The sequence below is a fragment of the Lytechinus variegatus genome, chromosome 1 (genome assembly GCF_018143015.1).
Source record: "Lytechinus variegatus isolate NC3 chromosome 1, Lvar_3.0, whole genome shotgun sequence".
NCBI classification, from domain to species: domain Eukaryota; kingdom Metazoa; phylum Echinodermata; class Echinoidea; order Temnopleuroida; family Toxopneustidae; genus Lytechinus; species Lytechinus variegatus.
The window spans coordinates 22,921,223-22,948,990 of NC_054740.1; the positions used below are offsets into that span (position 1 = coordinate 22,921,223).

Sequence of the window (27,768 nt, forward strand, 5' to 3'; positions counted from 1 at the left end):
AATGATCCTTGTGAGATGTTGAAAGCGAATCGCAAGCTCAAACTAGTAGACATTTCATGTAACAAGACGTGAAGTGAGCATTCGGAGCATTTTTTGTAATCTTGAGAAAGATGTGTATCTTTCTAAAGAATTAATGCGAGGGCGAGCTGTAATTTGTTTATATACTGACCTGGGGCCCGTTGCATGAAACTTTTTACCTGAGAAAACTCAGGTTGTTTTTACAGGAGTTTTTGCCCTGTGCTAAAGTCAGTGGCGGAAATCAGACTAACCTTAGTTTTCATTTTTTACCAGAGTTTTCTCAGGTAAAAAGTTTTGTGCAACAGGCTTCAGAAAGTAATCTTTTAAGGACTGCATTAAGTGACTCATGAATAGAATACCGGTATATATCTTACGAACTAAATAATGAGAGCGTGAACCGCAAGCTTAAAATTTGTGATATTCCAACCTGAAAACTGGACATTTCATACTTCTTTTTTTGTAACCAGGAATAGAAAGAGTTCCTCAATAAACAATACTTGATGCGAGCGAGAAACGTGAGCCAAATTTTTCTGATTTTCCAACCTGAAAACTGGACATTCTAAGCATTCTTGTAAAAAAAAATAATAATAGCTGGGAGAATAGTTTTCAGAACTGAAGTGGCTTCCCTGGGTAAATGATATCTATATCAATATTATCATTCTAGGCCCACATGAAATTTCCAAAAGTTTGAGCACGTGATTCGCTCGCAACATCTCACAAGGATGCCCTTTTAACAGTAATTGACCAAAAAGGTGAATTTTACATCTTCAGATTTGACTTTTTCCCCCAAACCGCTTGCTCTCTACGCTCGCAGAAATGAAAAGTAAATATATAACTTTAGTGATCACTTAAAAAATTGCGCTCAATTTAGTTACTACAAAACACACAACCTCTTTACACAGATGATAATCTAATGGTGAAAATATCCGTTTGCACCAAATTGCCCCTATTGGCCCCTTTTTTTTGCTTTGCCCCCCCCCAAAAAAAAATATGTTCCGCCGCCATTGGTTAAAACACGCATCGTCTTCATGGCTAACTGCAAAAAGTTCTTAAAATGTCCCCTTTAGATCAGGTCGGGAGGGAGGCAGGGGGCATCAAAAATGAAATAAAAAACATGGAATTAATATTTTCCAAAATGGGAAAGTTCCTTCTTCAAAAATAAATATGCCGTTTTTCATGTTTTTTCGAAATAAAATACTCTTTTTAAAGTATACAAGTTAAGTTAAGTTTTCAGGCTGGAATATTGAAAATTTTCAGCTTGCGCTTCGCACTCTCATTCGATTGGTGAAATATGCATCCTAAAAAGGTCACTAAATGCTTTCTTTAACAGGTTCCTTTTCTGGTCAGTATGTTTAAGCTCGTGTTTTGCACTCGTGTTAATTCTTTAGTTACATGTAGATGCACATCTTTTTAATGACAGCAGAAATCTGCTCAGATTTTTAAAAACTAATTTTCATTTTTTATTGAAATAACCTAAAGTTTTAGCTTGTGATTCACGCTCGCAACACCTCGCAATAATGCCATTTTAAGAATAATTGACCACAAAAAACGTTATACAACTTCACCTTTGAATTTGTTTTACCAAGCCGCTCGCTCATTATACTCTCTCCCGAAAAATAAAGCCTAAATATACATTTTGCCATAATAAGAAGTCACTTCAAAAAAGGTTTGTCTCTACTTAATCACTATCAAACACGCAATGACTTTAAGCAGATGATAATCTTAAGGTGAAAATATCACCAAAGTGCCCATTTTGACGTATGAGTTTCATTTTTTGGCTTTACCCCCAACGAAAATTCGTTCGGCCGCCCTTACATTCCCATCCTCATAATAATTGAACGGCAAAAGTGTCCCCCACCCCCCTCCCCTTGCCTCTGCCTCTGCTTTCCCGGGTTTCATTTCTGTCTCACCTGCGAAGCAAAGTGAGACTATAGGCGCCGCTTTTCCGACGGCGACGGCAGCGGCGGCGTCAACATCAAATCTTAACCTGAGGTTAAGTTTTTGAAATGACGTCATAACTTAGAAAGTATATGGACCTAGTTAATAAAACTTGGCCATAAGGTTAATCAAGTATTACTGAACATCCTATTAGAGTTTCATGTCACATGACCAAGGTCAAAGGTCATTTAGGGTCAATGAACTTAGACCATGTTGGAGGAATCAACATCGATATCTTAACCTGAGGTTAAGTTTTTGAAATGTCATCATAACTTAAAAAATATATGGACCTAGTTCATGAAACTTGGACATAAGGTTAATCAAGTATCACTGAACATCCTGCATGAGTTTCACGTCACATGACCAAGGTCAAAGGTCATTTAGGGTCAAAGAACTTTGGCCGAATTGGGGATATCTGTTAAATTCCCATCATAACTTTGAAAGTTTATGGATCTGATTCATGAAACTTGGACATAATAGTAATCAAGCATCATTGAACATTTTTTGCAAGTTTCAGGTCTAATGATTAAGGTCAAAGGTCATTTAGGGTCAATGAACTTTGGCCGAATCGGGGTATCTGTTGAATTACCATCATAACTTTGAAAGTTTATTGTCTAGTTCATTAAACTTGGACATTAGAGTAATCAAGTATCACTGAACATCCTGTGCGCGTTTCAGGTCACATGTCCAAGGTCAAAGGTCAATGAACTTTGGCCGAATTGGGTGTATCTGTTGAATTACCATCATAACTTTGAAAGTTTATGGATCTGATTCATGAAACTTGTACATAGGAGTAATCAAGTATCACTGAACATCCTGTTCCAGTTTCAGGTCACATGATCAAGGTCAAAGGTCATGTAAGGTCAATGAACTTTGGCCATGTTGGGTTTTTTTTGTTGAATAACCATCATATCTCTGTAAGTTTATTGGTCTAGTTCATAAAAAGTGGACATAAGAGTAACCATGTATCACTGAACATCTTGTGCGAGTTAGAGTAGTATTCAAAGTCAGCACTGCTGCTATATTGAACCGCGTGATGCAGGTGAGACGGCCAGAGGCATTCCACTTGTTCGGATTAACGAACCTTATTTTTTTCGGATTAACGAACCTTATTTTGTTTTCGGATTAACGAGCCTTATTTCGTTTTCGGATTAACGAACCTTCGGAAAAACGAACCTTATTTCGTTTTGGGATTAACGAACCTTCGGAAAAATGAACCTTATTTCGTTTTCGGATCAACGAACCTTTTTTTCATTTTCGGATTAACGAACCTTCGGAACAACGAACCTTATTTCGTTTTCGGATTATCGAACCTTCGGAATAACGAATCGTCGGAATTACGCCACAAATGTTCGGATTAACAAACCCCTTTTCGTTTTTAGATTAACGAACATTGAGGTATAGGCAATTTACGTGTTTCGGAATTACGAACCTTCGGAATAAAGAACCTTCGGAATGACGAAGTGTAACCGGAATATTACCACATGAAGCCATGTCATAGATTCTTTCATGAAACATTAGAAAGCCTTTCTTTGTTTTAAAAGTATGAATTGATTTTCATGCCTGTCAGTATTTGCAAGTATAGCCCAACTGTGATTAGCTTTCGATGTAAGATTGAGTTAATAGTGAATTATAATAATCTGTTTAAATCATTCCAAATAGCACCAACACATGTTCATGTATGAACAGTTATTGTGTGAATGGACAGATTTATTCAGCGTTAGCATTTGGCAAATTCTTTTAGGTTCATTGCCACATATATTTCAGCATTTTCAACTTTTACCATGTTTACACTTTAATCGGCTTTTGCATCGGCTTTTTCATAGCGTGTAAACGCGATTAACTTGCATCGGCTCGCGGTTCAGAACCGGCAATTTTGCACCACCAAAGTAGTACATGTAGGTTCAGAACCGAGAGCCGATGCAGAATTAGCTTTTTTTACTATGTGTAAACAGAAAGCCAATTCTGCATCGGCAATTGGTGCGCATTTCATTTACTTTACCATTGTGACGTAATTGTAAATGCACGGATCCACCGTTGTCTTTATTATGACGTATATTGTTGGTGTGCATATCATTTCAGGGTTTTGCATCGGCTCGCAGTTCTGAACGGCAAGCTGTGACAGCGTGTAAACGCAAACCAAAAGCCGATTCTGCATCGGCTTTTGGTTCTGAACCAAAAGCCAATCAAGAGTACGCACAGTATTTATGTATATCATAAATAGTGAGTGTTCTCTGGGGAAAAACTATTAGGGGTGTGAATGAGCTTGATAAACAAAATTCAGTGCAAATTCTTAAGTTCTTTTCTCCGAAATGTATGCCCTATTTTGATGAGAAAAATTTTAATTACTGCAGTAGAACACAAAGCTTAGCAATTATTAGCAGTCATGTAAATGATTGATTGCATTGACTACAATGCACAATTAATCCTGAAAATTATGATTTAGCGTACGATTAATTGCTAACCTTACTGTTATGGGACCTAGATGATTTCCCTACTTTTTGTTATTAACTTTCTCAGTGGTATTCTTGCGTAATGCATGTTCATATTTAATCAGAATTTGTGAAATTGAAGAGCAGGGGATAAAATTGCATATGGGCTGGGAGCGATAAAGAGATCCGTGGAAATCCCATTCATTGCAATGTTAAAGCTCATCCAATGTTGCAGATTTAGGCAGTTAGTTGTGAAAAGTGACCCCCTGAAATAAAGTAAAGTTTTTGCCTGTTAACCCTAATTAGGCCAGGCTTTTTTGGCTGTTCTGTGGCCCCTCCCCCCCCCCCTGAGATGTCGGCCGCCAATCGCGCGAGTGCCGCAAAAATTTGTATGCTGGTAGTGTGCAATGTAATCTACATGGCTGTATGGTAAAAATTTTCCAAAATAATGGAATTCATAATGAATTAATTATGCTTATTTATGCATAAATCATACTTTTTGCTCTAATTCACTAAATAAAGCTCCTAGAATGCTATTCTTGGGTGAAAATATTCTTTGTAGCATCCTTAACAATTGCAATTGAAAAAAACTTCGTTTTGGGAATCGATTTTTTATGTGTTTTATTGTTTTATGAATTTTCTTATATATTTCTTTGTTTTTTAACCTTTTGTTTTTCTTTGTTTTTTCACCAGATTTATTGCGCAACCTCTTTGAATCATAATTATGCTAAAATCAATTGATTTCAGCTGTTTTAAGTAAAGATAATCACATCTTTATGAATAAGATGAGAAAACTCAATTTGCATTGACTTTGTACACAAAATCATGTTTTGGAACAATTGTTGGTCTGACATGCACTTATGAAATGTTGCGTAATTTCGGAATCGCGTACCCAGGTGTCATAAATTTGGTCTCAAAAGATGCGCGAGACTTTAAAGTATAAACTCTGTGAGTGGCGCGGTGAAAAAAATTTGCTTGACTGAATGATCGCAGAAAATGTTGAGGGGGGTTGATTCAACACCCCCCCCCCCCCCCCCCCCCGGTCATGCATTTGTTTTTATGACAGTAATTTTGCCAACAATATTATTTCTCTTCAGAACGCTTGATTATTGTTGCTGAACATTACAGCAATAACCTAGGACTTGAAGCCAAGAAAGAAACTTTCAAGGAGTAAGTATAAAAGAAAATTTGTTCTTCATAATTTTTTTATGACTTTTTGGATTCTACCAGGTATTGCCAGTAGTCTCTTATTTTGTAGCAAGACTCTTCACATTCATTACAGTCTCCATGAGGCACCCTACCAAAGTCGCCTGTGTCATTCATGCAGGATCCTACAAGTGGCCTTTCATTGCCAACCTTCACATTTGCGAGTGGAAATGTAGGAAAATTGGTGTGAGAAAACGCAAATTACATGTATATATTATAGTGGAATTCCCGTAGGCATTTGGTAAGGTGCCTCAGCCAACTCTGTTCTGACCACAAGAATCTGTTTGACGAAGTAAAAATTCATTTTCTCACTGTTGAATAAAAATGTTTTGTCAAATATACCCTGAAAATTTTAGACAACTTTAGGTGATTCTTCGACTTGTGTTATGTTGACAAAAGCAGACTTTATAATGATTTATAGATAATTTTATTCCGAATACTCCAAAACTTTAGTACAATTCTTAAAAATGGCTATTACAAAGTCTTTGATGTTTCAGAATTTGTGATGATTAGACGAAGTAGCATTTAGACCAAATAGACCAAGTGTGTTGGCCATGATTGTGTTTGTGTTGGCCATGATTGTGTTTGAAGATCTTAAACTCAATCCATCTGCTAGTAGACCAAGTTTTAGACAAATCTGATTGAGTGCATATAAAATGGGAGGATTGTCATTTACCATTAAATTTGTGATAATCAACCCACCAAATTGCCAATTTGAGATACTTATAGATTGTTATTGTTCTCATCAATTAACCCTAAATAGACTGGGCTATTTCGACGTCTAAGAAGACTGGGGACTTGCGATCGCGCAATCGATGGCCGAGATCATAAGGGGGGCTGAATGATCTCGGCCGTCGAGAGCGCGATCGCGACAAAAATTGGTACACGCGTTACTCATGGCATTATCTACAAAACTGTAAAATCTCATGTCTCAATTAATTATGCTAATTTATGCGTAAAATCATAAGTTTGTTCTAATTAATAAAATAATGTGCCTGAAATGCTAATTTTTATTTCACATACTCTAGATAGGCATCTGATCAAATTGATTTTAAAAAAATTTCAAAATCACATTTATTTTCTTATGTATTCTATTGTTTTCTAAATTTCTTATGTATTTCTTAGTTTTTCGACTTTTTGTTTTTTATTGTTTTTTCATTGGATATTGTGGGGGACTTTATTTTGTCCATAAAAAAGATAAAATTAATTGATTTTAAGCAGTAAAAGGGAAAATCATGATACATTTATGAATTTTGGCTAAGAACACTATTTGCATTGGATTTGTACACAAATTCACGTTTTTGAGTAATTTTTGGTCTGCATGATCTTATGAAACGTTGCGTAATTTTGGAACCGTTTACCCGGGGGTCACAATTTTGGTCTCAAAAGTTGCGCGAGACTTGAAAGTAAAAAGTCAGCAAGCGACGCAGTCAAAAAAATTCGCACGGCGAATTTATCGTCGAAAAATATCGAGGGGGGGGCTGATTCAGCCCCCCACCCCCCAGTCTTTTTAGGGTTAACAGTCCATATCCTTCCTTTACTTTCTTCAGGTATATTTCCACTTTCACAAATCATCAGCCCATTTTCTTCAGCCTTCGCATCATATCAATATCAAAGTTGGAATGCTCTTTAAAGGTCATCTATAGGTCTATTCATTTCCCGATTACTCTTTCCTTATTATTTTTCAGTCCAGGTCAAATTCTTTCTGTTATTCACGAGACGCTAGAAGGGCTGAGTTTTATGCACAGTCACGGCCTAGTTCACCGAGGTCTCAGTCCATCCAACATATTACTAAACCCACAGGTAAGATTGCATATCCAGGTGGTATTGGAATCACAGTTTTTAAAGACTTTAAAGGATAAATCCACCCCAACAAAAAGTTGATTTGAATAAAAAAATCCAACCAGCATTACACTGAAATTTCATCAAAATCGGATGAAAAATAAGAAAGTTATGATATTTTTAAGTTTCGCTCAAATTACAAAACAGTTCTATCCTGGTCGGTATGCTAATGAGGGGACTGAGGACATCGCTCACTTACTATTTCTCTTGTATTTCATTATATGATTTACTCCCATTTTCTCCTCATTGTCCTTGAAACAAAGTTTCATTCCTCCCTGAACATGTGGGATTACCATCGCCTAAACACTTCATGGTTCAGTCAAGTTGGTCCATATTATCAAATCTGTAAAAATTGAAATTCTATATTTCAAGCAATAAAAAAAGAAATAGTGAGTGAGGGACATCATCAACCGACTCATTTGCATGTCACTGAGTTGTGCATATAACTCTTTTGGGAATAATAAGCAAAACTTTAAAATGTCATAACTTCCTTATTTTATATCTGATTTTGATGACATTTTCAGCATTATGCTAGTTTGATTTTTCTCTTAATTCAAATCAACATTTTTCTGAGGTGGACTTGACCTTTAACACCAGTAGTTTGGAAGCGCTCACTGTTGTCAGTCTTGAAAAATGACAGATTTTAATCTGTTCAAGACGATTTAACATCACTACATGGACAGTGTACTGTAGGAGCTGTTATTTTCGCGGATTTCGCGAATTGCCGATCGGCCGCGAATTTAACAACACGCGAAAATATTGACACATTTCTTTGTCAGCGCCAATGCCCCCAACAGCAAAGCTTTGCTATAGAAAACATCCTGCATAGTGCAAAAAAGGCGATATGCACCTTTATATGTACAAAAAATAGGCTTAGAAAGTACAGTTAGTGATTCAAAAAAGTTAGCTAGAATTTCACTTTTTTTAATTTTTCAAACAAAATCAGGGCCTAAACTATTTTCTAACATTATTTTATCAATATTTATACACTCACTGTAATATTTAAATGTATTTTCCATGAAACAATTTGATTTTATTGTCATCTGATTGACTCTATACACACGTATTGGTAGCTATTTGCATACTCATTAATATTCATAAGTCACATGACCAGAATTTTGAAGGTGAACATTCTGTTCACAAAATTTCACAATTTTGCACTTTTTACCAACTTTTTGAAAAATGAATCGAACCAAACACAAATTCCAAAGATTGCTTAACCCTATAGATCCTGTGGCATGATGAATTTTTAGATCTAAAGGTTAAAAAAGTGAAATTTAAGCCACTTTTTCCACAATTTGTAACTGTTTTTACAGGGACATATTTATGTACAAAAGACATATCAGCATGGTGACTTTGAGGAGTGTAGATTTGCACATGAATTGCACTAGTTTTGCTTCTTTGAAATGCTGTGGAAATGTATCGTACATCTTCCGATCGCGAATTTAACAACCCGCGAAAAATTCTGTACGCGAAAATAACAGCTTTTACAGTATATCAAACATTTTCCATATAGACCCTAATTACTTAGTATATCAGGAGTAGGGATCAGTGGGTAATATTTGAACACACTGTGTGCGGAAAAGGTGATTTTATTTTTCATAATTCTGCTGGACCAAGATCGTCATTAACTTGCTTGAACTCAATAGAGCTCTCAATCATGATTCCGTGATGTCGGCTGTAATGCTGTGCTTTTAGTTTGGAATTGCCTTGCAACTTGTGCATACATGCATTCCAACTTGACATTCTACTATAAGGAAAAATTTTCAATTTTCTGTGTGCAAGAAGCAGAGTGGAAACTAAAGAGAATCGTCTTTAGTTAAAAAAAATCAATACCTTTCAAGGGAAACTAATTTTGTGATATTGTAATAATTATAATGGAATATAAGGCAACTGTATCGTGCACGTATCTGCCTTGTTAGGTGCTTAATGTGCTCCTACATGTACATGTGTAATTAGGGTGTTCTTCTGTAGAGGGTCATTAACACAAATTTGGCAGTATATCACAGTACTTGTTTTTGTTTGTTTTTTTTGTTATAGGGCCGGGTGAAGCTGGCAAAGTATGGACTCTATAACATCACCAACTGTGGAGCTGATGTACCCTTTCCCATTGGGTAAGAATAGAAACTACATGTATGGGTATTTCCTTGCTTAGAATTCATCCATTAAAATAAAATTAAAATAGTACAATAAATCATGTTTACTCATATTTTCTACATTTTCAGGTAAATGATCTTGTTTTACAGTTATAATCTTCATGCTTTAACCCTAAAAGACTGGGGGCTAATGATTAGCAACTGAAATCTCTCAGGGGCCCTATTGCCCTTCTCTCTCTCTCTCTCTCTCAAATCTTTCCAGTCCCAAATACTGGTAAAAATAAATCTGCCCATTTTCCTTCCTTATGCATATACCCTCATTTTTATCAAAAGTACCATTTTATAAAGTAGTAGTATTTAATCTGATTGATTTGATTTAATTTCTGATTTCATTCTATTCATCATCATCCACAGCAGCATCATAAGATATGATAGGAATAGTTTGAGATGCATTTTAAATAAAACATTAAAAAATTGAAAAGGGTCTATCAAATCTTTTAACCTTAATAAGACTTGACATTTTTTTGTGATAAATCTGTCGCGCAAATATTTTTTACCACTTCGCTCGCTGACTTTTACTTTCAAGTCTCGCGCAACTTTTGAGACCAAAATTGCAAACCCGTATACACGGTTACAAAATTATGCAACATTTTGTAAGTGCATGCAGACCTAAAATTCTCAAAAACATGGATTTGTGTACAAATCCAATGCAAATAGTGGTAATAGCCAAAATTCATAAATATATCATTTTATGTCCTTATACTGATTGAATTCAATTTATAATTTCATCTTTTTATGGCCAGAATAAAGTCCCAGATGAATTCTATTGAAAAACAATTTTTTGATAAACAAAAAGTCGAAAAACAAAGAAATACATTTATAAGAAATTTAACTAACAATAAAATATAAACATGTAAGAAATGTATTATGATATTGACATTTGATCAGAATGGTATCAAGATTCTGAAAAAAAAATCGCATTTTAGGCAAGGCTCCACATTAACTTTTTTTGGTGGTGGCCCGTTCGGGCCACCAAAACCTTCAAATAATTTTTTTTGGTGGCCCATTAGTAAAGTTTGGTGGCCCGAAAAATATAAAGAAAAACATTAATTTAAAATGAATAAAACAAATTGAAATATTCTGCAGTCACTAACATGTATCACTATTCTTTGTACATCTTGTATATAAATCGTGCTTGCTGTTATTTTACTTTGCTTATTTTGTGGTAATATATAAATTGTTCTATCATTGTAAATATGAAATTATTGAAAGAGAATAAAAGAATTGTATTGTTCCTAGGTTGTGGACTTTTAATCTCTGTATCGACACACACTCATAATGGTAAGTAAATAAATAGTGCATATAGCAAACTCAGATAGATTTACAAAACAATTATTTTTCCTTTCTTCCTTTTTGATAATAAAACCTAGATTATGCAGGCCCCTAATCCAGTTTATTTTCTCTTTTCCAGCATATTATAGCAGGAGAAAATCACAGAAAAATATGCTGCAGAATTAGAACAATGTGTAAAAGGGGGAAATAAACAAAAATCATTTTTAGAATAGTATACTGAAAAAAGAAATCAATAATTGTAAAAAATGAATAAGTGAAATAAAACAAAACAAAAAATGAAGAAAGAAAAAATGAAGAAAGAAAAAACAAAGAACAGGAAAAAAAAACATTTGAGAAAAAACAAAAGAAATGTAAGAAAAATGAATAAGACAAAATTATCAAAAAATGGGGAAAATTATCATTATTATTCAGTAGAAACATGTTCTTTAATCAGGCATATTCAATGGGAAGGGGTATAAATGGTTTAATCACTGTAAAAAAAATGAAAGAAAAAAATGAGAAAACGGCAAAAATTATTTGGAAAAAACAGTGAGAAAATTCCTTCCCTATATTCGACAAAATGATGGAAAATTCACATTTCATATCAATGAAATGCCTTCCCAAAGTATTTACTTCTTTAAGAGTGGTTTAAGAAGTCATTGGTAAACAAGAAAGAAACTGCTGATCATTTTTGGCTAGAAGAGACACAGCTTCGAAATAAACCAAATATCAACATACATACAAATGCACATACGGGACTGTGATGTACTCACCTATGTGTTTTATGTGTATTAATGCATTTGGAAATCGGTCTTTTTGAGTCAAAAGAGAGGTCATAATTCCTCCTTTTAATGCTTGCAGATAATCAGGTTTCAGTAATACGGACTGTAGAAGGGCATTTCATTGGTGTAAAATGTGACTTTGACGTACATTTTCAAAGTTCTGGGGAAGATTTCTTAGCAGTAACATTTCATATCGCAGCTCCCTGAGTCTGAGTAGTCTGCTCGCGCACAGCTAGCTGCAGTGGTTTCATGCACGCAAGCTCAGGCAGCCGGCCATGAATAATAGTTACTGTATGCTAGCGGTAGGCCTACGTACTGTCATGACTATGCAATCTTTGTGTGTGTGTATTTGTGTGTAGATTAACAAAAAAGGCGCATGACGAATTGGCTTGCAATTTGAACTGTAGAAAGTTGATAAATACATGCAAAATCGGGAGAAAAATTGCGCTACTTTGAAAATTATTGGTTGCCCGATTCGGGCCACCAAAACTTAACATTTTTTCAATAATGGTTGCCCGAGATGAATTTTTGGTGGCCCCGGGCCACCGGGCCACCGCTAATGTCGAGCCTTGTTTTAGGGGCCTTATTTAGTAAATTAGAGTAATCTTTTGATTTTAGGCATAAATTAGCAAAATTAATAAGATGAGATTTTCGAAGTATTTGATCATACTATTTTGTACATTACGCCATTGGCAACGCGCGTTTGGTTTTGATCACGCAAAATCTGGCCAAGATCATTAGGTCTCCTTAGGTGTTTAAAAAGCCCAGCCTAGTCTTCTTAGGGTTAAAGAGAATAGCATATCAAAGGTGAAAAAGACACAAATGCTATTACATGTTGATTCTTTAAAAATTAGTCACTAACAAGGTATTCCCATCTGTCTGTTATCTCTTGAAGCCAACCAAGATACATGGCACCAGAAGTGCTCGCCCCAGGCCCCATCGTACCTACCAACGGAGACACGCCCACCACGCCCCTCCCATCCAAGACCAACATCTCCTCCGGTCCCAAGGGGGATGTGTGGTCACTAGGAATGGTCATCCTAGAACTGTGCTTGGGTCAGACTCTCTGGCCAGTGGCCACCCTCCCACAGATATTGGCCAAGGTGATGCTGCTGGGGAAACATGGGGAACAGAAACACCCTCTGGACACCATACTCGATGAGCATGGGGGGCGGCAGATGCTTGAGGTGGGAACCATAGGGTTATTGTCATTCTGGTGGTCGATGGAACCTCCCAAGACTTGTGGTTCAAAGGTCAAGTCCACTCCAGTAAAGTGTTGATTTGAATAAATAAAGAAAAATCAAACTGGCATAATGCTGAAAATTTCATCAAAATCAGATGAAAGATAAGAAAGTTATGACAGTTTGTAGTTTTGCTTATCTTCACAAAACAGTGATATGCACAACTCGGTGACATGCAAATGAGACAGTCGATGATGTCCCTCACTATTTCTTTTGTGTTTATTGTTTGAATTATACAATAATTCATTTTTACAGATTTGACAATAAGGACAAGCTTGACTGAATCATATAATTTTAAACTCCACATGTTCATGGAGGAAATACCCATTGTTACACATGACAATGAAGAGAAAATTAGAATATTTCATATTTCATAAAATAAAATACAAAAGAAATAGTGAGTGGATGACCTCATCAGTTTTCTCATAATTTGCATACCGACCGGGATGTAAATGTAACTGTTTTGTGAAATCAAGCAAAACGTTAAAATGTCATAACTTTCTTATTTTACATCCGATTTCGATGAAATTTTCAGTGTTATGCTTCTTGGATTTTTCTATTTTCATTCATATCAACTTTTTGTTGGGGTGGACTTGTCCTTTAATGAGAGCTGTTAAGTAGTACTTATTTTCAGTGTTTAGTACTTACAAATGAGAAGAATACCGATGGTGTCATGCAAAATTGTCAGTTTTATATGTTGTCTTAATATGTTACAGTATATTTGTGAAAATCATGATTTCCTCACCAAGATACTGAAATTTTCTGGTTCAGATTGTGGCATCTCCGCTAAATGCCAGTGCCACATGATATTTGATTCACGCTCATGTAATAATTGGGATCTTTAGGTGTGACTCTGTAAAATCATTCTTAATATTTGTGAAAAACACCACTGGAGTCATGAGTTCGGAAGAAGTTTTTTGAGAACCATGATTGTATAAAGTGCAACTGTGAACTACCGTAAGTAGCGGTCTATTAACCACACTCTTTTCCTGGCGGGATAGAAACCTAGAGGCGGTTTATCCACGGTGATCAGTCTAAGCCAGTTTCAGCCTGAAAAAAAAAAACAAGTCCATTTCCCCCTGAACGAAGGTTTCACAGGGAAATCGGTTTTGGTTTATTTTATATGCTGTAGCAAACATGATATTTCATGTCTGTTATGATGATAAGGCTAGAGAAAGACTCAAGAAAATAATAATCAGCTGAGCTGCCCCTTTCCGAACATGTACCATAGACGTCTGCCAGTTCAAAACACATCGGCTGGCCAGTGTAGCCGCTTAGGGCAATGTCGTTTAGAGGGGTATGAGCCGTGGATAATGGGAAGCGATTCTTAACGATCTTCATCAAGAATTGTCCATCAATTTTGATTATCAACCGCACCTACCTTCATGAAACTAATTTCGACTTTCTTCTTAAGTCATTGATTCAAAGCAGCGAAATTCCCTGGAAAAGTCCAAACAGACATCAAGCATACTCGGTAATATTTTGTCACAGCCGAGCGAGAGTGAGAGCTTGCGTTGTGGTTATAGTGCGACTTAAGCTGGCACTATTCATTTTATCCCCCCCCCCCGAAGTGCCTTTGTGAAAATACTGCCCATGCGCCCCAGCTTATTTTTTTTTCCTATTTGCTTTTCATAAGTTACCACCGCACCACACAAGAGAGATCGAGACGGCATGAACGAAGCCGTAAAAAACAACTGAAAAATAGCCCATTTCTTGGTTTCTTGAACCTTCTTGTAATCACGCATCCATAATTCATGCTAAGACATCGAATACTAGACAAATTGGGAAAGTGATAGTGAGGTTGTGATGCAGGAAATGTTAATGTTTCTTCCTCTCCTATGCCGGGAAAGACAAGGTAGCATAATTTGATTATATCGTGATGTGATGTACCGGTACCATATCGTACTTTGTAATATACAAGAATGCAAGTGCTGTTAGGGTGTGTAACACTGTGAGGTGAGTGTGTAAGTGGCCAATAATGTCGGAACCTTTCTTCTTGCTATCATTTGTAGATGAAATGATCAAGAACAGCAGATTTCCGTATACCGGTAATCTCTTTGATACTTAGAAATCTTGAACGTTTACTTTCGTTTCTTGGTACCTCAAATATGCATGTAATTGTGAATAGTATTTACAGAAAATGTGATAATTTTTTTTTTATTAGTCCAAAGTTGGGGGTACAGTTTAAAGTCCATTACTTACAGTTATAGTCCTTGGTGGTATTTCACAAAGATTTAAGTTTGACTAAAACTGGCACTTTTTTTCTAATTGCGTGTGGTATACGCTATTGCTCATCACCATACTGGTCAAATTGGGTGATTCATACATGCACTACTGCTATATGCTCATACACCTGTAGCACCTCCCTCAACTCTCATGTTTTTTTAAGCCAACATGTTAATACATACTTGAGATGCAACAATCATGACCGGGGGAGGGGGTGTTTCACAAAGATTTTAGTATGAATTAGAGTCGTACTTAAATGTTGACGCGTACATGATATGCAACGGGCGATCTTATTGTTCAATACGCAGTATTGCGCATCCTCTCCGCATGATCTGACCAATGCATTCATGCCTTTTAGAACAAGCACAACCAGGCATTTAAGTGTAAGTCATACTTTGTGAAACACCCCCTAATGAGCTAAATCCGATATGGTTAAATTGCAAAAAGCACCTGAGTTGTGATCTAACGGGGTCTGACACCTAAGAGGGTCTAGATACACATTGTGCTGCATTCAAGCCAGGTGAGGTGAACGGTTACCCGGGAGGATTAATTCCTTGAATGGGCGTTAAGCAGCTTGAGCTGAAGCTCGGGTAATGTATAATGCGCTATTGAATAGGCAACTAGATTATTTATGCGTATAAATGCTTTATATTATTATTATGATTAAAATGATACTCATACACTAATTCTTTTGTATTGAATTTTACAGATGTATCCATCTGGTCTGCAGTCATTTTTGAGAGCATGCCTGTCAGCGTCTCCTCTAGAAAGGTAGCCTTTGACATTGCACTCTTGCAGTTGCATTAAACCCTATATAGACCGGGTTATTTTATTTTAAATTTACATAGCCGGGGGCTCCCCCCCCCCCCCCCCCCCGATCTTGGCCGTTGATTTACACATTCGGGTCAAAAATAGGCACACATGTCACCTATGACGTAACCTCCTAGATTGGATAGTTAATACCAAAGTTCTTAAAATTTTAAGTGATGAATAATGCTAATAAATGCATGATATCATAATTTGGCTGTAAATCTTTTTTTATATATAGCTCCAAAACTGCTATTTATTGTTCTGGATTCTGTTCATATATCAGCCTGGAGAACCCCAATAACAATGAATATGATCTATTACCATTCCTTTCCAGACCCAGTACCGCCAAGCTGCTCGAGAGCGATATGCTGGTTGGTATGAAGCCTTCTGAGCTTCTTCCGCCCAGCAGTCTGACCATGTTCAGATACCAGGGATTGAGATGCAAAGACCTTCAACTGGACACTGACCAGGATGATAGCCAGGAAGGTAAGGGCTACAACATTGAACTTTGAAGAATAGTGCCTTTCCATTCAATTCAATTTCAATCTGTCAGTCTATGATATACATAGAAGCATTTCCTTCACTGGATTTTACATGTACATTGAAAATTGCACACGTTGACGTGACTTTACACATATTAAGTAAAAGAATTAAAATAAACATTATAGAAAAATACACTGGTAGACATGACAAATAAAGTGATGATATGTATGGGAAAAAAAGAGAAGGCCAATGGTTCGGCATGTAATCAATCCGGAAAATACATGCTTGAAAAGGGCTAAGCCCCGTGTTTTTAAAAAAAAACACAGTGAAATTAGAATTTGCCTCTTGGTTTACTATAGTTAGGGCTAAAAGATAAGCCAATTTGTTATTTTGCTCGGCTGCCATTAAATGAATGGAAGCATGAGTGAGTGAGTGAGTGAGTTTAGTGAGTGAGTGAGTGAGCGAGTGGATAACTGGATTGATTGATTGATTGATGGATGGATGATTTGATTGATTAATTGATTATTGGATGAATGAATGCATGAATCTATGAATAAATAGATAGATAAATAAATTAATGAATGAATTAATTGATCAATTGATTAATTATGTTTGGTCAATAGAGGATGAGGACCACATGGCCGAGAGACCAATGAAAGAGGTTTACTATCTGTGGACGCTAGCAGGAGGAGACTTGGAAGGAGAACTTAAGAAGAAAGGCTTGCTCAGAAGTCAGCCTCCGCTATGCGCCCTCGCCAAGTAAGCATCTCAAGATGGGTTTTACCGAGGAGTCCCAAGTTTTCCGCAATACAGAAAACTGGAAAAAAAAATCACAGAATTTAGGAAGAAGCGTAATTCGATGGGAACTCACTCATTCAGACCAAGAAATTTGAATTACGAAAAATAGTGGAAATCCCACAAAAAAATGAAACTAAGTTGTGCATTAGCGAATAATCAGCCAATCAAACCTGCTAACTATGTTTGATATTTGTATGTCAAGCTTTATTTCCATGTAAATTTAAATTTTCTAATATTTTCACTATTCATAATTGCTTCATCATTTGTTAAGTAGTTATCATCAACAAACACGGAATGTGATGTTTAGAATGCCAAAAAAGACGGAATGGGCAATTTTAAAGTGTAAAATTTGGATCAGTATATATTTACTGTTGATAGTAGAATTCGTCACAACCTGATAAGCCAAAAGATGTGTGCTTCGCAAGGGGGGCATATTTTAGCCAATGAAAAAAAAAGAGTGTAAATTTTGAAAAGAAAACCAAGGTGTGAGAGAATAAGCACCTTTAAAAAACATTGATAGGTGTACAGATCTTAAATTTGAATATGTTTAGAAAAAAAGGGAATTTATAACAAGATATAACAGAATATATGAACAAAGACACGACAAATATCCAAGGCAAGTGAAGGGATATTGAGGCCAATCGAAAGGAGGCGAGTGTTCTCATTGTCAGACTGTACTTACCCCCACCACGCCATTATCTCTCTCTTTAGTTTCTCTGTTATACCCTCCTATATTTTCTCTACAGTATTGTAACGGATGATGGCGATATGCACGGCAAGGAGAGAGATACAAGCTCTCTGAATGATGACACGGTAGTCATATTATCCTTGGAGCAGCTGAAGAAAAGGCTAGAAAACATAGAGGAAGAGGCCTACTATCCTCTTCTTGGAGAGAAGTAAGTTAGACCCTTTTCTTTAATGTTCTTTTTTTAATATTAATGCATCTTGCCATTGTATGTTTTTACCTATATGGGCATACATATCCTCCTACGAAGTTGTTAGGCATTACTTTTCATCAGGGTGTAGTGAAGATGAACATCATGGCCCGAATTCACAAAAGTGGTTTTGAAAACCCACGGTTGAGTCCATGGTCTATGCAGATTTCCTCTGTACGCTTATTTTACCGCGTACAGTATATTAAAAAATGTCCAATGCTGATGCGCGCTTTTGTCACAGTGCTTCAAATTGATGCCTGTTGCCGTGGTTATCCACGCTATTTTATTCATGAGTCCACCCTTCAAACAGTGGACTCATGAATAAAATAGCGTATCTAACCATGGTAACAGGCGTCAATTTGGCGCACTGTGACAAAGGCACGCATCAGCATTGGAATTTTCTATACACGCGCCCGATACGCGCTAAATTAAGCGTAATTTATACAGGAAATCTGCATAAACCATGGATTCAATCGTGGGTTTTCAAAACCCCCTATATGAACAAAATTTTGAGTAAAATCAGACAAATAAATCACTGAAAATATTATCAAAATTGTATAAGTTATAACAAAGTTATCAAAATTTAGTGGAGAAGAAACAGTTCTATGCATGCCCTCATGGATATGGAATGAGTGAGCTAATAATGCCATCTTCCCATTCATCTTCTTTTGTATTTTATTAAATGAAATACTGTTTATTCATTTTTTTTTCTCCAAGAACATAAAAATAGGATGGATTTCTGATTTACTTTGTAACTTAACCCTAAAAAGACTGGGGGGGGGGCTGATTCAGCCCCCCCTTGACATTTTTCTCGATAAATTCGCTGTTCGAAATTTTTTGAATGCGTCACTCGCTGACTTTTTACTTTCAAGTCTCGCGCAACTTTTGAGACCAAAATTGTGACCCCCGGTACGCGGTTCCGAAATTACGCAACATTTCGTAAGTGCATGCAGACCCAAATTACTAAAAAAAGCGTGAATTTGTGTACAAATTCAATGAAAAAGGTGTTTTTAACCAAAATTCATAAATGTATCATTATTTTTCCTTTCACTGCTTGAAATCAATTAATTTTATCTTTTTTATGGTAAAAATAAAGTCCCCAACAATGTCCATTCAAAAAAACAATAAAAAACAAAGTCGAAAAACAAAGAAATACATATGAAATTTAGAAAACAATAGAATACATAAGAAAATACATGTTTTTTTTAAATATAAATTTGATCAGATGCCTATCTAGAGTATGTGAAACAAAAATTAGCATTTTAGGGGCATTATTTTATTAATTAGAGCAAACTTATGATTTTACGCATAAATTAGCATAATTAATGAGCAATGAGATTTTTTGCAGAAATTGATATTATAGTTTTGTAGATAATGCCATGGGTAACATGCATGCCAATTTTTGTCGCGATCGCACAATCGACGGTGAAATAGCCCAGTCTATTTAGGGTTAATACTGAAATGTATGTTGTTTCAAGGAGACACATTTTTACACACATGTATGAAAATATGAAATGATTTTCATTCCATGAAATTTAACAAGAAAAATAAAGGAATTGGATATAACATCATCATTAGCCCACCTATTGCATATTCATGATGGCATGTCTATGTCAGTTTTCACAAACTATTGCTGATCTTTAAGATAAAAAAACATGTTTTCAGCATGGAGTAACCTTTTTAATTTTGTGTTTATTTAATGGGGTAGAATACTTCAAAATTCATGTTTCCTTGAATTTGTAAAAGCTTTCTCTAAAAATGATTTCTCTCTGTGACTTCTTGTTTTCCACAGTCCAAATGAAGGTCTGCCGACATCTCAAAGCAGTTCTGATCTCTCCCAAGTAGCTAGTCTTCCACTCGTGATCAGAGAAAGAGATATAGAATACCAGGTGAAGGATCAAACCTTTTCTGTCTTTCAAGGCACAGTTGATGTCAAGTCATTTAATTCTCCTTAAAGGGGAAGTTCACTCTGTCTTTTTTTCTTTCAAGGCACATTTGATTTCAAGTCATTTGATTCCCCTTAACCCTATCTAGCCGGGGTATTTTGGGAGTTCATATGTCGGGGGGGCTCTCAGCCCCCCCCTCCCCGAGATCTTGACCGCGCTATCGCGCCAAAAATTGGCACGCGTGTTGCCTGAGACATAATGTAATGTATAGTAATTTATTTCATGCGAATCGCTTTTAAGTGATTATGCTAATTTATGCATAATTAGTATGCGAAATCATACTTTTTCCTCTAACTCCGTAAATAAAGCTACAAATGTACTAATTGTTGGTATAGAAACTCTTTGTGGTGTTCTTAGCAAGTGTACATGAAAAAAATTGCGATATCAAATCATTTTCTTATGTATTCTTTTTTGCAATTTCTTATGTACAGTATTTCTTTGTTTTTTTTACCTTTCGTTTTTCAGTGTTTTTTCAATGAAATTTGTTGGGGACTCTTCTGAGATCATAAAAAGCATAAAATAATCACACATTTATGAATTTTGATTGAAAACACAATTTGCATTGACTTTGTACACAAAACCACGTTTTTGAGCACATTTTGGTCTGACATGCACTTACATAATGTTGCGTTATTTCGGAACCACGTACCCGGGTGAAGCAAAATTGGTCTTGAAAGTAAAAAGTCAGCGGGTGGCGCGGTAAGAAAATATGCGCGGCGAAAATTTCGCGCGATTCATTGATGGAAATCCATCAATGTCAAAATTCTTCATAAAGAAAATGTACATGAATTCTCTTTAGAAACAAAGACGACCACACTGATTCATAGTTGCAATTAATGGGATCAATTGCAACTGTTTCTAAGATAGAACCGTGGACCCCGTCTTACAGAGAATTGTTATTGATCTGATTAACCACAACTATGGAAAGCCAGCAACATCAAATCTTAAATGCATGTTCATAATACTTTCTAGAAATGTATTCATACATTCATAGTTTTCTTGAAATTCAGTATGCTTCTCTTTGTTTACAAGGGGCATTGTGCAAATATCCTGTAGCAAAAGTTATGCCATTGAAGGATTTCCATGTAGTTGAGGTCGATCAGATCAATCGCAGCTCTCAGAATCCAGGTCTGCACTTCAATACTACATGTATAGCTTCCACTTTCTCTTTTCCTTTTGTATCAGTTCCACCGTGTGGTGTTGTTTGACCGTCTGTTGAAGGGTTATCCGTTCACGATAGGGAGGATATGGAAGGAAGCAAGGACTGATATTCCTACCATGTATAGAGATGAAACATGGGCAGCTTTACTGGGGGTTGAGGTTAGTTTTTAATGGTTTGATGATGATGTTTATGATGATGATGATGATGATGATGGTGGTGGTGGTGGTGGTGGTGGTGATGATGATGACGATGATGATGATGATGTTTATGATGATGATGATGATGATTATGTTTATGATGATGATGATTGTGATGATGATGATGATGATAATGATGATGATGATGATGATGATGTTTATGATGATGTTCATGATGATGATTTTGATGATGATGATTGATGATGATGGTGCTGGATGGTAGGGTAGTAGTGGTGGTAGTGGCAATAGTGGTGGTGTGTGTGGTGTTTTCTGGGGGGAGACAACGAAGAAAATTATGAGGTTGATGATAATGATGGTGATGAGGTTGGTGATGATTGTATTGATGATGAGGATGATGGATGATGTTCTTGATGATTATCTTTGTAACAGTTAGTAATCATGGTCAGTAATAATGGAAATAGTAATGGTTGTAATGCGGATACTGTAGCTGTTGATGTATATTTCAATAATGCCCCCCCCAAAAAAAAAAAATAATAATAATAATAATAATAATAAATAGATAAATGAATAAATAAATAAGTAAAAAATATTTTTTTTAAATGAAAAATAAATGAATGAATGAATAAATAAATAAATAGATAGAAAATGAAATAATATAATAATGAAAAAGAAATAAATAATCATAATCATGACAATAATAATGATAAAATGATAATAAATGAATATATCAATATGTTATGAATAATAGAAATGAATTAAGATTTTAAACAACAAGAAAATGATGAGCATTTAAATGTGTACCATGACTGTTTTTTAATGCAGGGCGATATTCAAGCAAACTATGATGCCATAGACAAGGAGACCCCTACAGCAATGGATAGGCAGATAGAGGTAGATATACCAAGATGTCATCAGTACAATGAGCTACTCTCATCAGACGTGGCACATAATAAATTCAAAAGGATACTCAAGGCTTGGGTTGTTTCTCATCCAGAACTCACATATTGGCAAGGTATGCTATTAAGGTTTATAAAGAATTCACAATTACAGTAGCCCTACAAAGACAAGAGTTTTCTCATCCATAGCTCATATATATTGGCAAGGTATGCTATTAAGGTTTATAAAGAATTTGCAATTAGTCATAAAAAGACAGGATTTTCTCATTCAGAACTTAAGTATTATCAAGTTATGCTTTAAAGATTTATAAAAAACACTGGGCATTTTGATGCCCAAGAAGGCGCGGGGGTGCTGATATAACGCCCCCACCCTCCATGATCTCAGCCATTGACCTCACGATAGCACAAAAATTGTCTTTTTATGAGAGGACATGAGATACAGGTTTCACAACACTATTATGAATGAATTGTTTGTCCTCTCATTATAATAAGCAGAAAAGAGATGTTTGGGATATGTGTCCTAAGGAGAGTTGTATGTGTTTGACATCACAGGCCTTGTTTGCATTTCCTTTAAGCGGATCTTCATAGCTTTAGTTTCTTATTGTTTTTCCATTTCAACTCAAACTGTCGTTGATCTTGTTCTTTCATACTTCAGCTTTCACACAAGCTATGTTCCTCCACTGCTTTTATTCTCCTTGAAGTCCATTTTACTTAATTTGGAATTAAAGTTTTAATTTTGATAGATAAAGCTTTATTTTAGAACTTTTAGCATGTTGTACAAAAAAAACTATTCATCCTAAGATTTAGCGGGGTAAGATTATAAAATAATTCACATCGATTATTTTTCAGGATTGGATTCGCTCTGTGCTCCTTTCCTCTACCTCAATTTCAACAATGAAGGTAAGACTGTTATGCATTTGTTTTGAATTTTCCTGTGATTGATATAGATATGTTCTTCACTGTATAATTAAATTGTTCAATTAAAATATTTTCTTGGGACAAGAAAATTGCCCCTCTATTGTTCTGTTGTGACAGTAAAATTCCTTTGTGAGGTCACGATAAATCGTGCTGGAACAAGATCTAAATGTTTGCCCGCACAGTTTTACGCACTTGTGTTAAAACAAGCATAATCTTGATTTTTTTTTTAATCAAAATTATTCTTGTAGAAGCGTATGGCTATCGGTTTCTTTGTTTATAGGTGGCTCTCGATGTGGAATATAAAGCATATAATAACCTCCTGATTTCAGGTGATGGGGTAAACTATCACTTCGTCAGCAAGTTGGATGTACTCGATCTGTTTCCTCTGCTTTGCCTCGGAAAGATAGCTACATCTACATGTAGCTTGTTGAGGAATGTAACAGCTATCTTTCGGCAGCTTCAGATTCGGAAAGATAACTACATCCAGCTTGCCTCAAAAGTGTTAGTCTCCCCATCTGCCTCACCAACGGTGGTTATTTGCTTATCAGTGTACTAAATGCACCAAATAATTCTACATAAAGAGTGTGCTCATTTTGTAATATTCAAAAGAATTGATTTGTTTATACTGTACTCCTAGTATTCAGCTTGAATTAAGTGCCCTGTGACTTAGTGGGCTGTATTTCAATGCATAAGATATGCATACATGTAGGCATTATTTTGGATAGTAGATTCAAAACTACCACTGAGAATGTGTGTTTAAAATTTGTTTGGCATCTTAAATATAAAAGATATATTTTCAAAACGGTAGCCCTGATTTTCAGGTGTTTTTCATTACTTGATCACGTAATACGTGTAATTGATCGGATTTGTGTAAATGTATAAATGTATCTCTAAAGGGAAAATCATTCAATGTGCATGTCAAAGTGACATGATTTTTTATGCCTTTTATTTCAGCATTAGCCTATGCTTGCCTGAAGGCCTTCATCCCCAAATATCTCTACAAGTTCTTTATGAAAGACAATTCTCCAGTAATCCAAGGTAAGAAAACAGGCAATAGTATTAAAATAATACATGTCACAGAGGGCATTAGTGAGAAATATCTGCACAAGGCAATGTACCTTTAGAACAGTTCTAACACACCCAAGGCATACATGTATCTGAACGTGTTTGGACTGTTGCATAGATATCAAGGGCTGGTGATAAATTAATTTCCAAGCAAAATGATATGTAGTATATGTTTTTTATAAGATAGTGATATGAATCCTCGTTATTTGATGAACCATCTTAATTTCAAAACCATTACCACTCATTATTATACAAATAATGCACTTAATCGCGTGCATGCAGGGCCAAATAATGAACGATGTGCGAGAAGTTAGAGCCAATGGATATTCCGCACCGAGGTCCACAGGACCGAGTGCGGTATATCCATTTGGCGAGTCGAGCACAGAGTTCATTATTTAGGTCCTCTATGCACAAGAATGCGTGCATTGTTTGTTTTATACAATCCCTATGCTACTGAGTTGCCCCAAATGCTATATTTTATCTAAATTCTAGATAATTATAGATAATTCCAGACCTCGCACTATCCTGCACTCTGACGTCAGAATGCAGGATAGTGCATTTGGTATGACTTCAGAGTGCAGGATAGTACTTTTGGTATGACTGCAGAGTGCAAGATAGTGCATTTTGGATGAAATAGTGCAATTTGCTGAATATCATGTGATCCGATTTGGACCAATCAGATTACAGAACATTCTTGGGGGTTGTATAAATTTTACTTACAGCCACTTATCACTGCCTGTCATTAGTACTTGTTTCGCTGTCTATTTCAAAATGTCATATGAAGAAATAGTCATTACAATACACATTCATGTAACTAAACATTTTTTAAGGTTTCTCAGTAATATATCATGCCTTCAAGAAAAAAAGAAAAGAAAGAGTAATACAAACAAAATTATATATTGAAGTAAAGCAAAAAAGGAAACTATGGAGTAAAGCCATGCAAGTATACTGTGCACTACAATTTAATGCTCAGAATATTTTTATATTGACAAGCATGTTTAAAAAGCGTTCGTACGGAGAGTTGTACTTGTGGAGCGTTGTGGCCCAGTGGATTCGTCTTCTGACTTTGACACAGGGTCGTGGGTTCGAATCCCAGCCATGGAGTAATTTCTTTCAACAAGAAATTTATCTACGTTGTGCTGCACTCAACCAAGGGGAACGTTTCATAAAGCTGTTTGTAAGTTAAGAGCGACTTTAAGAATGACTGGTGATCCTTTCTTACGTGCTAAACATTGCCAATGAATATACCATTTACAACAAGAAGGGATCACCAGTCTTTCTTAAAGTCACTCTTAACTTACCAACAGCTTTATGAAACACCCACCAAGTGAGGTGAATGGATACCCAACAGGAATAATTCCTTGAATGCGTGAGCGCTGGAAGGCAGCTCGAGCTAAAGCCGGGGTAATAATAATAATAACAATGCGCCCCGGAATAGAATATTTCTACATAGATGGCGCTATATAAATGCCTGGTATTGTTATTATTATTACTTTTGTGCCATCACAAATGCATCACAAAAAAATTCAGCATTGCACATGCTATCAGCACAGTACTCTGTCATGAGGATTCCTGCCTATTTTGATGAAGCTGCCTGTCGTTACACATTTGAACTATCATGAGATACGTGATGATGTCCAGAAAAATAATTATTCTCCTATATTTTTTCTTTTTGTTTTGTTCTTTTAGAATACCTTGCAGTGTTTTCCCACATGATTGCATTCCATGATCCTGAGCTGAGTAATCACCTGCAAAGTATAGGTTTCATCCCTGAACTCTTTGCAATCCCTTGGTTTCTGACCATGTTCTCACGTGAGTATCTCATCTCAGGATTTTGAATAAAACTTTGGTGTGAATAGTTTGAAATGGGGAGGGTCCACTACTAGGCCAAGGGTTCATCCACTACTAGGCCAAGGGTTCATGAGGCCAGTTTTCTCATGTTGCATTTTGTTCTATATATAAAGATGTTTTTGTGTAGGTAAATTGAAGAAGACGTCTGGTTTAGTGTATTCTTAAATGTAAACTGAATACATCCTCAATCGCTGATGTGGTTTATGGTACACCATGTGGAGTGTCATAGAAACAGTGGATAGAAGAAGAAAAGAAATGGATAGGCGAGAAAGTGGAAATTTGAGAGTAGAGTAATCTTTCTTGAATGTAGTCCTGAAAAGGACTGTAAACCAGAAGATATTGATGAGTTGAAAACAGCTTGAGTAGTAGAATGGATAAGGAGATGTTGGCTTGAGTTGGCGAGTAGAGATGATGAGTAGAAGCAGTAGAGAGACTTGACGTTTCTGGCTGGTTGACTGTCCATCATCCTACTACTCAAGCTGGTTAACGTTTTCTAAGATTTTGTTCCCTTATTGCTTACAGTCCCGATTTTACACTCTGAGAATTCTTTTATTGATTTTGTATTGAATGCATTTGTACGTGTATGCAATTTCTCCTAGTGTGTTGTAGACGTACATGTTTCCTCTCCATTACATCTTGCATTTCTGGGACACCCTCCTATTTGGTACATTTTCATGTAAAGCCTGGGCTATTTTTAAATTGCAAAGCCCAGGGGGGAGCAAAAACACCCCCCTCCGATAGTTGATCGTGCAATCGCGATGAAAATTGGTGCACTCGTCTCAAATGACGTAATCTCTACAATTTGATTTGTCAATTGTACCCAAATCATTCAAATTTATTTTTAATTCATTGATTATGCTAATTAATGGATAAAATCATATTTTGCTTTAAATCTTTAAAAACAGCCCCAAAACTGCTAGATTTTGGTCTGGATACCTTTTAAGGATTATTATCAAATGAATATAAAACAAAATGGCAATGCGTTACAGATTGGCAGTTTTTGCCCCCCCCCCCTCCTCGGCTGGATAGGGTTTAAAAGAAATCTTAATTTTTTTTTTTTAATCCAGTTTTTGCACCATGATTCCTCCTGTATTGCAGATTTGTTAGCTCTTCATAAAATCTTCCATCTATGGGACACCCTCCTGATTACATCATAGTTAAATTCTTAATTAACTTTATAATTGTTTTTTTTTTCACACCCCCTTCTGTATCGTAGATGTGTTTCCCCTTCATAAGATCTTCCATCTATGGGACACCCTCCTGTTGGGCACATCGTCTTTCCCTCTGTGTATAGGAGTAGCAATTTTACAGCAGCTCAGAGCAAGCTTACTCATTGCTGGTTTCAATGAGTGCATCCTTCTCTTCTCAGACATGCCTGGTAAGTGTTGTATAACAAATAATGCACAGATGAGAATGTGTTTAGTGGTGATTCAGTGCACTCAAGTATTTTCAGTGAGAGATGCTTGTATCGCCGCATTAACAATCGGTCTTTTCTTCCAGTGCCGCATCCGAAATGCGGAGCTAGATGAATAAGTAAAATTGAAGCGTTTTCAAGTGACTTACATATATATTTGCTATTTGGTAGATCTTTGTATTTAGTATAACAATGGGTAGTAGTTTCTTTAACCCTATA

General features: G+C 36.0%; 1 protein-coding gene across 1 annotated transcript in view; it reads left to right on the forward strand.

Annotated features, from left to right (window-relative positions):
* The window catches only part of LOC121409454 (TBC domain-containing protein kinase-like protein), a 51,598-nt gene that overhangs the window by 14,893 nt on the left and 8,937 nt on the right, over window positions 1-27,768 (forward strand). Inside the window, exons 3-17 of the mRNA XM_041601388.1 lie at window positions 5,486-5,558; window positions 7,283-7,397; window positions 9,477-9,550; window positions 12,542-12,833; window positions 15,823-15,884; window positions 16,258-16,409; window positions 17,030-17,165; window positions 17,951-18,100; window positions 19,932-20,028; window positions 21,271-21,405; window positions 22,228-22,417; window positions 23,151-23,201; window positions 24,174-24,257; window positions 25,974-26,096; window positions 27,352-27,513. Coding sequence (XP_041457322.1) covers window positions 5,486-5,558; window positions 7,283-7,397; window positions 9,477-9,550; window positions 12,542-12,833; window positions 15,823-15,884; window positions 16,258-16,409; window positions 17,030-17,165; window positions 17,951-18,100; window positions 19,932-20,028; window positions 21,271-21,405; window positions 22,228-22,417; window positions 23,151-23,201; window positions 24,174-24,257; window positions 25,974-26,096; window positions 27,352-27,513 — 1,896 coding nt within the window. The remainder of the gene's footprint in view (window positions 1-5,485; window positions 5,559-7,282; window positions 7,398-9,476; window positions 9,551-12,541; window positions 12,834-15,822; window positions 15,885-16,257; window positions 16,410-17,029; window positions 17,166-17,950; window positions 18,101-19,931; window positions 20,029-21,270; window positions 21,406-22,227; window positions 22,418-23,150; window positions 23,202-24,173; window positions 24,258-25,973; window positions 26,097-27,351; window positions 27,514-27,768) is intronic.